General features: G+C 43.9%; 1 protein-coding gene across 2 annotated transcripts in view; it reads left to right on the plus strand.

Annotated features, from left to right (window-relative positions):
* The window catches only part of LOC135032965 (arf-GAP with GTPase, ANK repeat and PH domain-containing protein 3-like), a 179,497-nt gene that overhangs the window by 150,424 nt on the left and 16,730 nt on the right, over window positions 1-12,343 (plus strand). For both annotated transcript variants that reach the window (XM_063954136.1, XM_063954137.1), the window contains exon 8: window positions 1,599-1,754. In XM_063954136.1, the coding sequence (XP_063810206.1) occupies window positions 1,599-1,754 (156 nt within the window). The remainder of the gene's footprint in view (window positions 1-1,598; window positions 1,755-12,343) is intronic.

Below are 12,343 nucleotides of genomic sequence, written 5' to 3' on the forward strand. Positions count from 1 at the left end.
TAGATAGATAGATATGAGATAGATAGATAGATGTAGATAGATATGAGATAGATAGATAGATGTAGATAGATATGAGATAGATAGATATGAGATAGATAGATATGAGATAGATTGATGGATAGATAGATAGATGTAGATAGATATGAGATAGATAGATAGATATGAGATAGATAGATAGATGTAGATAGATATGAGATAGATAGATAGATAGATAGATGTAGATAGATATGAGATAGATAGATATGAGATAGATAGATATGAGATAGATATGAGATAGATTGATGGATAGATAGATATGAGATAGATTGATGGATAGATAGATGTAGATAGATAGATGTAGATAGATAGATATGAGATAGATGGATAGATAGATGGATAGATAGATAGATGGATAGATAGATAGATGGATAGATAGATATGAGATAGATAGATATGAGATAGATAGATATGAGATAGATAGATGGATATATAGATATGAGATAGATTGATGGATAGATAGATATGAGATAGATAGATAGATTGATGGATAGATATGAGATAGATTGATATGAGATAGATAGATAGATAGATAGATATGAGATAGATTGATGGATAGATAGATATGAGATAGATTGATGGATAGATAGATATGAGATAGATAGATAGATTGATGGATAGATAGATAGATAGATAGATATGAGATAGATTGATGGATAGATAGATGTGAGATAGATTGATGGATAGATAGATATGAGATAGATAGATATGAGATAGATAGATAGATAGATATGAGATAGATAGATGGATATATAGATATGAGATAGATTGATGGATAGATAGATATGAGATAGATGGATAGATAGATGGATAGATAGATGGATAGATAGATAGATATGAGATAGATAGATATGAGATAGATAGATAGATAGATATGAGATAGATAGATGGATATATAGATATGAGATAGATTGATGGATAGATAGATATGAGATAGATAGATAGATTGATGGATAGATAGATAGATAGATATGAGATAGATTGATTGATGGATAGATAGATATGAGATAGATTGATGGATAGATAGATATGAGATAGATAGATTGATGGATAGATAGATAGATATGAGATAGATTGATGGATAGATAGATATGAGATAGATAGATAGATTGATGGATAGATAGATATGAGATAGATTGATGGATAGATAGATATGAGATAGATTGATGGATAGATAGATATGAGATAGATAGATAGATTGATGGATAGATAGATAGATAGATAGATATGAGATAGATTGATGGATAGATAGATGTGAGATAGATTGATGGATAGATAGATATGAGATAGATAGATTGATGGATAGATAGATAGATATGATATAGATTGATGGATAGATAGATGTGAGATAGATTGATGGATAGATAGATATGAGATAGATTGATGGATAGATAGATATGAGATAGATTGATGGATAGATAGATATGTTATAGATTGATGGATAGATAGATATGAGATAGATTGATGGATAGATAGATATGTTATAGATTGATGGATAGATAGATATTTCTAGTCTGTTGCGGATGGTGTGTATTACATCTGGTTGTTCTATGTTTCGTTAGGCCACTAATGGTGGAGGAACGTTCAGTGATTATTCGTCCTCCGTCCCCTCCACGCCCAGTATAAGTCAGCGCGAATTACGTATTGAGACCATCGCTGCCTCCAGTACGCCAACACCAATCCGCAAGCAAAGCAAACGCCGCTCCAACATCTTCACAGTGAGTATTAAGTAACTATCCATAAATCATTCATCTATGTCCTCATGGCTGAGGGAGTCATTATCCGGAACATCAGAGACAGACTGTAGAGAGTTCATACGTGTTACTGGCGGTCACACAGACCATGGACACGTGTGATTGGGAGACTGGGAGACCCTACGCTGTGACTGTAACCACTGATATACCTGAGAGCGTCTCTGTACTGGTGTGTATGTGACAGTGACTATACCGGAGACATTACACTGTGACTGTAACCACTGATATACCTGAGAGCGTCTCTGTACTGGTGTGTATGTGACAGTGACTATACCGGAGACATTACACTGTGACTGTAACCACTGATATACCTGAGAGCGTCTCTGTACTGGTGTGTATGTGACAGTGACTATACCGGAGACACTACACTGTGACTGTAACCACTGATATACCTGAGAGCGTCTCTGTACTGGTGTGTATGTGACAGTGACTATACCGGAGACACTACACTGTGACTGTAACCACTGATATACCTGAGAGCGTCTCTGTACTGGTGTGTATGTGACAGTGACTATACCGGAGACATTACACTGTGACTGTAACCACTGATATACCTGAGAGCGTCTCTGTACTGGTGTGTATGTGACAGTGACTATACCGGAGACATTACACTGTGACTGTAACCACTGATATACCTGAGAGCGTCTCTGTACTGGTGTGTATGTGACAGTGACTATACCGGAGACACTACACTGTGACTGTAACCACTGATATACCTGAGAGTGTCTCTGTACTGGTGTGTATGTGACAGTGACTATACCGGAGACATTACACTGTGACTGTAACCACTGATATACCTGAGAGTGTCTCTGTACTGGTGTGTATGTGACAGTGACTATACCGGAGACACTACACTGTGACTGTAACCACTGATATACCTGAGAGCGTCTCTGTACTGGTGTGTATGTGACAGTGACTATACCGGAGACACTACACTGTGACTGTAACCACTGATATACCTGAGAGTGTCTCTGTACTGGTGTGTATGTGACAGTGACTATACCGGAGACATTACACTGTGACTGTAACCACTGATATACCTGAGAGTGTCTCTGTACTGGTGTGTATGTGACAGTGACTATACCGGAGACACTACACTGTGACTGTAACCACTGATATACCTGAGAGCGTCTCTGTACTGGTGTGTATGTGACAGTGACTATACCGGAGACATTACACTGTGACTGTAATCACTGATATACCTGAGAGCGTCTCTGTACTGGTGTGTATGTGACAGTGACTATACCGGAGACACTACACTGTGACTGTAACCACTGATATACCTGAGAGCGTCTCTGTACTGGTGTGTATGTGACAGTGACTATACCGGAGACACTACACTGTGACTGTAACCACTGATATACCTGAGAGTGTCTCTGTACTGGTGTGTATGTGACAGTGACTATACCGGAGACACTACACTGTGACTGTAATCACTGATATACCTGAGAGCGTCTCTGTACTGGTGTGTATGTGACAGTGACTATACCGGAGACATTACACTGTGACTGTAACCACTGATATACCTGAGAGCGTCTCTGTACTGGTGTGTATGTGACAGTGACTATACCGGAGACATTACACTGTGACTGTAACCACTGATATACCTGAGAGCGTCTCTGTACTGGTGTGTATGTGACAGTGACTATACCGGAGACACTACACTGTGACTGTAACCACTGATATACCTGAGAGCGTCTCTGTACTGGTGTGTATGTGACAGTGACTATACCGGAGACACTACACTGTGACTGTAACCACTGATATACCTGAGAGCGTCTCTGTACTGGTGTGTATGTGACAGTGACTATACCGGAGACATTACACTGTGACTGTAACCACTGATATACCTGAGAGTGTCTCTGTACTGGTGTGTATGTGACAGTGACTATACCGGAGACATTACACTGTGACTGTAACCACTGATATACCTGAGAGCGTCTCTGTACTGGTGTGTATGTGACAGTGACTATACCGGAGACACTACACTGTGACTGTAATCACTGATATACCTGAGAGCGTCTCTGTACTGGTGTGTATGTGACAGTGACTATACCGGAGACATTACACTGTGACTGTAACCACTGATATACCTGAGAGCGTCTCTGTACTGGTGTGTATGTGACAGTGACTATACCGGAGACACTACACTGTGACTGTAACCACTGATATACCTGAGAGCGTCTCTGTACTGGTGTGTATGTGACAGTGACTATACCGGAGACATTACACTGTGACTGTAACCACTGATATACCTGAGAGCGTCTCTGTACTGGTGTGTATGTGACAGTGACTATACCGGAGACACTACACTGTGACTGTAACCACTGATATACCTGAGAGCGTCTCTGTACTGGTGTGTATGTGACAGTGACTATACCGGAGACACTACACTGTGACTGTAACCACTGATATACCTGAGAGCGTCTCTGTACTGGTGTGTATGTGACAGTGACTATACCGGAGACATTACACTGTGACTGTAATCACTGATATACCTGAGAGTGTCTCTGTACTGGTGTGTATGTGACAGTGACTATACCGGAGACATTACACTGTGACTGTAACCACTGATATACCTGAGAGCGTCTCTGTACTGGTGTGTATGTGACAGTGACTATACCGGAGACACTACACTGTGACTGTAACCACTGATATACCTGAGAGCGTCTCTGTACTGGTGTGTATGTGACAGTGACTATACCGGAGACACTACACTGTGACTGTAACCACTGATATACCTGAGAGCGTCTCTGTACTGGTGTGTATGTGACAGTGACTATACCGGAGACACTACACTGTGACTGTAACCACTGATATACCTGAGAGCGTCTCTGTACTGGTGTGTATGTGACAGTGACTATACCGGAGACATTACACTGTGACTGTAACCACTGATATACCTGAGAGCGTCTCTGTACTGGTGTGTATGTGACAGTGACTATACCGGAGACACTACACTGTGACTGTAACCACTGATATACCTGAGAGCGTCTCTGTACTGGTGTGTATGTGACAGTGACTATACCGGAGACACTACACTGTGACTGTAACCACTGATATACCTGAGAGCGTCTCTGTACTGGTGTGTATGTGACAGTGACTATACCGGAGACATTACACTGTGACTGTAACCACTGATATACCTGAGAGCGTCTCTGTACTGGTGTGTATGTGACAGTGATTATACCGGAGACATTACACTGTGACTGTAACCACTGATATACCTGAGAGTGTCTCTGTACTGGTGTGTATGTGACAGTGACTATACCGGAGACACTACACTGTGACTGTAATCACTGATATACCTGAGAGCGTCTCTGTACTGGTGTGTATGTGACAGTGACTATACCGGAGACAATACACTGTGACTGTAACCACTGATATACCTGAGAGCGTCTCTGTACTGGTGTGTATGTGACAGTGACTATACCGGAGACATTACACTGTGACTGTAACCACTGATATACCTGAGAGCGTCTCTGTACTGGTGTGTATGTGACAGTGACTATACCGGAGACATTACACTGTGACTGTAACCACTGATATACCTGAGAGCGTCTCTGTACTGGTGTGTATGTGACAGTGACTATACCGGAGACATTACACTGTGACTGTAACCACTGATATACCTGAGAGCGTCTCTGTACTGGTGTGTATGTGACAGTGACTATACCGGAGACATTACACTGTGACTGTAATCACTGATATACCTGAGAGCGTCTCTGTACTGGTGTGTATGTGACAGTGACTATACCGGAGACATTACACTGTGACTGTAACCACTGATATACCTGAGAGTGTCTCTGTACTGGTGTGTATGTGACAGTGACTATACCGGAGACACTACACTGTGACTGTAACCACTGATATACCTGAGAGCGTCTCTGTACTGGTGTGTATGTGACAGTGACTATACCGGAGACACTACACTGTGACTGTAACCACTGATATACCTGAGAGCGTCTCTGTACTGGTGTGTATGTGACAGTGACTATACCGGAGACACTACACTGTGACTGTAACCACTGATATACCTGAGAGCGTCTCTGTACTGGTGTGTATGTGACAGTGACTATACCGGAGGACATTACACTGTGACTGTAACCACTGATATACCTGAGAGCGTCTCTGTACTGGTGTGTATGTGACAGTGACTATACCGGAGACATTACACTGTGACTGTAACCACTGATATACCTGAGAGCGTCTCTGTACTGGTGTGTATGTGACAGTGACTATACCGGAGACATTACACTGTGACTGTAACCACTGATATACCTGAGAGCGTCTCTGTACTGGTGTGTATGTGACAGTGACTATACCGGAGACACTACACTGTGACTGTAACCACTGATATACCTGAGAGCGTCTCTGTACTGGTGTGTATGTGACAGTGACTATACCGGAGACATTACACTGTGACTGTAACCACTGATATACCTGAGAGCGTCTCTGTACTGGTGTGTATGTGACAGTGACTATACCGGAGACATTACACTGTGACTGTAACCACTGATATACCTGAGAGCGTCTCTGTACTGGTGTGTATGTGACAGTGACTATACCGGAGACACTACACTGTGACTGTAACCACTGATATACCTGAGAGCGTCTCTGTACTGGTGTGTATGTGACAGTGACTATACCGGAGACACTACACTGTGACTGTAACCACTGATATACCTGAGAGCGTCTCTGTACTGGTGTGTATGTGACAGTGACTATACCGGAGACATTACACTGTGACTGTAACCACTGATATACCTGAGAGCGTCTCTGTACTGGTGTGTATGTGACAGTGACTATACCGGAGACATTACACTGTGACTGTAACCACTGATATACCTGAGAGCGTCTCTGTACTGGTGTGTATGTGACAGTGACTATACCGGAGACATTACACTGTGACTGTAACCACTGATATACCTGAGAGTGTCTCTGTACTGGTGTGTATGTGACAGTGACTATACCGGAGACACTACACTGTGACTGTAACCACTGATATACCTGAGAGCGTCTCTGTACTGGTGTGTATGTGACAGTGACTATACCGGAGACATTACACTGTGACTGTAACCACTGATATACCTGAGAGCGTCTCTGTACTGGTGTGTATGTGACAGTGACTATACCGGAGACATTACACTGTGACTGTAACCACTGATATACCTGAGAGCGTCTCTGTACTGGTGTGTATGTGACAGTGACTATACCGGAGACACTTACACTGTGACTGTAACCACTGATATACCTGAGAGCGTCTCTGTACTGGTGTGTATGTGACAGTGACTATACCGGAGACATTACACTGTGACTGTAACCACTGATATACCTGAGAGCGTCTCTGTACTGGTGTGTATGTGACAGTGACTATACCGGAGACATTACACTGTGACTGTAACCACTGATATACCTGAGAGTGTCTCTGTACTGGTGTGTATGTGACAGTGACTATACCGGAGACATTACACTGTGACTGTAACCACTGATATACCTGAGAGCGTCTCTGTACTGGTGTGTATGTGACAGTGACTATACCGGAGACATTACACTGTGACTGTAACCACTGATATACCTGAGAGTGTCTCTGTACTGGTGTGTATGTGACAGTGACTATACCGGAGACATTACACTGTGACTGTAACCACTGATATACCTGAGAGCGTCTCTGTACTGGTGTGTATGTGACAGTGACTATACCGGAGACATTACACTGTGACTGTAACCACTGATATACCTGAGAGTGTCTCTGTACTGGTGTGTATGTGACAGTGACTATACCGGAGACATTACACTGTGACTGTAACCACTGATATACCTGAGAGCGTCTCTGTACTGGTGTGTATGTGACAGTGACTATACCGGAGACACTACACTGTGACTGTAACCACTGATATACCTGAGAGCGTCTCTGTACTGGTGTGTATGTGACAGTGACTATACCGGAGACACTACACTGTGACTGTAACCACTGATATACCTGAGAGCGTCTCTGTACTGGTGTGTATGTGACAGTGACTATACCGGAGACATTACACTGTGACTGTAACCACTGATATACCTGAGAGCGTCTCTGTACTGGTGTGTATGTGACAGTGACTATACCGGAGACACTACACTGTGACTGTAACCACTGATATACCTGAGAGCGTCTCTGTACTGGTGTGTATGTGACAGTGACTATACCGGAGACATTACACTGTGACTGTAACCACTGATATACCTGAGAGCGTCTCTGTACTGGTGTGTATGTGACAGTGACTATACCGGAGACACTACACTGTGACTGTAACCACTGATATACCTGAGAGCGTCTCTGTACTGGTGTGTATGTGACAGTGACTATACCGGAGACACTACACTGTGACTGTAACCACTGATATACCTGAGAGCGTCTCTGTACTGGTGTGTATGTGACAGTGACTATACCGGAGACATTACACTGTGACTGTAACCACTGATATACCTGAGAGCGTCTCTGTACTGGTGTGTATGTGACAGTGACTATACCGGAGACACTACACTGTGACTGTAACCACTGATATACCTGAGAGCGTCTCTGTACTGGTGTGTATGTGACAGTGACTATACCGGAGACATTACACTGTGACTGTAACCACTGATATACCTGAGAGCGTCTCTGTACTGGTGTGTATGTGACAGTGACTATACCGGAGACACTACACTGTGACTGTAACCACTGATATACCTGAGAGCGTCTCTGTACTGGTGTGTATGTGACAGTGACTATACCGGAGACATTACACTGTGACTGTAACCACTGATATACCTGAGAGCGTCTCTGTACTGGTGTGTATGTGACAGTGACTATACCGGAGACACTACACTGTGACTGTAACCACTGATATACCTGAGAGCGTCTCTGTACTGGTGTGTATGTGACAGTGACTATACCGGAGACATTACACTGTGACTGTAACCACTGATATACCTGAGAGCGTCTCTGTACTGGTGTGTATGTGACAGTGACTATACCGGAGACATTACACTGTGACTGTAACCACTGATATACCTGAGAGCGTCTCTGTACTGGTGTGTATGTGACAGTGACTATACCGGAGACATTACACTGTGACTGTAACCACTGATATACCTGAGAGCGTCTCTGTACTGGTGTGTATGTGACAGTGACTATACCGGAGACATTACACTGTGACTGTAACCACTGATATACCTGAGAGCGTCTCTGTACTGGTGTGTATGTGACAGTGACTATACCGGAGACACTACACTGTGACTGTAACCACTGATATACCTGAGAGCGTCTCTGTACTGGTGTGTATGTGACAGTGACTATACCGGAGACATTACACTGTGACTGTAACCACTGATATACCTGAGAGCGTCTCTGTACTGGTGTGTATGTGACAGTGACTATACCGGAGACATTACACTGTGACTGTAACCACTGATATACCTGAGAGCGTCTCTGTACTGGTGTGTATGTGACAGTGACTATACCGGAGACATTACACTGTGACTGTAACCACTGATATACCTGAGAGCGTCTCTGTACTGGTGTGTATGTGACAGTGACTATACCGGAGACACTACACTGTGACTGTAACCACTGATATACCTGAGAGCGTCTCTGTACTGGTGTGTATGTGACAGTGACTATACCGGAGACATTACACTGTGACTGTAACCACTGATATACCTGAGAGCGTCTCTGTACTGGTGTGTATGTGACAGTGACTATACCGGAGACATTACACTGTGACTGTAACCACTGATATACCTGAGAGCGTCTCTGTACTGGTGTGTATGTGACAGTGACTATACCGGAGACACTACACTGTGACTGTAACCACTGATATACCTGAGAGCGTCTCTGTACTGGTGTGTATGTGACAGTGACTATACCGGAGACATTACACTGTGACTGTAACCACTGATATACCTGAGAGCGTCTCTGTACTGGTGTGTATGTGACAGTGACTATACCGGAGACATTACACTGTGACTGTAACCACTGATATACCTGAGAGCGTCTCTGTACTGGTGTGTATGTGACAGTGACTATACCGGAGACATTACACTGTGACTGTAACCACTGATATACCTGAGAGCGTCTCTGTACTGGTGTGTATGTGACAGTGACTATACCGGAGACATTACACTGTGACTGTAACCACTGATATACCTGAGAGCGTCTCTGTACTGGTGTGTATGTGACAGTGACTATACCGGAGACACTACACTGTGACTGTAACCACTGATATACCTGAGAGCGTCTCTGTACTGGTGTGTATGTGACAGTGACTATACCGGAGACACTACACTGTGACTGTAACCACTGATATACCTGAGAGCGTCTCTGTACTGGTGTGTATGTGACAGTGACTATACCGGAGACATTACACTGTGACTGTAACCACTGATATACCTGAGAGCGTCTCTGTACTGGTGTGTATGTGACAGTGACTATACCGGAGACACTACACTGTGACTGTAATCACTGATATACCTGAGAGCGTCTCTGTACTGGTGTGTATGTGACAGTGACTATACCGGAGACACTACACTGTGACTGTAACCACTGATATACCTGAGAGCGTCTCTGTACTGGTGTGTATGTGACAGTGACTATACCGGAGACATTACACTGTGACTGTAACCACTGATATACCTGAGAGCGTCTCTGTACTGGTGTGTATGTGACAGTGACTATACCGGAGACATTACACTGTGACTGTAACCACTGATATACCTGAGAGCGTCTCTGTACTGGTGTGTATGTGACAGTGACTATACCGGAGACACTACACTGTGACTGTAACCACTGATATACCTGAGAGCGTCTCTGTACTGGTGTGTATGTGACAGTGACTATACCGGAGACATTACACTGTGACTGTAACCACTGATATACCTGAGAGCGTCTCTGTACTGGTGTGTATGTGACAGTGACTATACCGGAGACATTACACTGTGACTGTAACCACTGATATACCTGAGAGCGTCTCTGTACTGGTGTGTATGTGACAGTGACTATACCGGAGACATTACACTGTGACTGTAACCACTGATATACCTGAGAGCGTCTCTGTACTGGTGTGTAATGTGACAGTGACTATACCGGAGACATTACACTGTGACTGTAACCACTGATATACCTGAGAGCGTCTCTGTACTGGTGTGTATGTGACAGTGACTATACCGGAGACATTACACTGTGACTGTAACCACTGATATACCTGAGAGCGTCTCTGTACTGGTGTGTATGTGACAGTGACTATACCGGAGACACTACACTGTGACTGTAACCACTGATATACCTGAGAGCGTCTCTGTACTGGTGTGTATGTGACAGTGACTATACCGGAGACACTACACTGTGACTGTAACCACTGATATACCTGAGAGCGTCTCTGTACTGGTGTGTATGTGACAGTGACTATACCGGAGACACTACACTGTGACTGTAACCACTGATATACCTGAGAGCGTCTCTGTACTGGTGTGTATGTGACAGTGACTATACCGGAGACACTACACTGTGACTGTAACCACTGATATACCTGAGAGCGTCTCTGTACTGGTGTGTATGTGACAGTGACTATACCGGAGACACTACACTGTGACTGTAACCACTGATATACCTGAGAGCGTCTCTGTACTGGTGTGTATGTGACAGTGACTATACCGGAGACACTACACTGTGACTGTAACCACTGATATACCTGAGAGCGTCTCTGTACTGGTGTGTATGTGACAGTGACTATACCGGAGACACTACACTGTGACTGTAACCACTGATATACCTGAGAGCGTCTCTGTACTGGTGTGTATGTGACAGTGACTATACCGGAGACATTACACTGTGACTGTAACCACTGATATACCTGAGAGCGTCTCTGTACTGGTGTGTATGTGACAGTGACTATACCGGAGACATTACACTGTGACTGTAACCACTGATATACCTGAGAGCGTCTCTGTACTGGTGTGTATGTGACAGTGACTATACCGGAGACACTACACTGTGACTGTAAACCACTGATATACCTGAGAGCGTCTCTGTACTGGTGTGTATGTGACAGTGACTATACCGGAGACACTACACTGTGACTGTAACCACTGATATACCTGAGAGCGTCTCTGTACTGGTGTGTATGTGACAGTGACTATACCGTAGACACTACACTGTGACTGTAACCACTGATATACCTGAGAGCGTCTCTGTACTGGTGTGTATGTGACAGTGACTATACCGGAGACACTACACTGTGACTGTAACCACTGATATACCTGAGAGCGTCTCTGTACTGGTGTGTATGTGACAGTGACTATACCGGAGACATACACTGTGACTGTAACCACTGATATACCTGAGAGCGTCTCTGTACTGGTGTGTATGTGACAGTGACTATACCGGAGACACTACACTGTGACTGTAACCACTGATATACCTGAGAGCGTCTCTGTACTGGTGTGTATGTGACAGTGACTATACCGAGACACTACACTGTGACTGTAACCACTGAAATACCTGAGAGCGTCTCTGTACTGGTGTGTATGTGACA

Source organism: Pseudophryne corroboree, unplaced genomic scaffold (genome assembly GCF_028390025.1).
Source record: "Pseudophryne corroboree isolate aPseCor3 unplaced genomic scaffold, aPseCor3.hap2 scaffold_558, whole genome shotgun sequence".
In the NCBI taxonomy this organism is placed as follows: Eukaryota; Metazoa; Chordata; class Amphibia; order Anura; family Myobatrachidae; genus Pseudophryne; species Pseudophryne corroboree.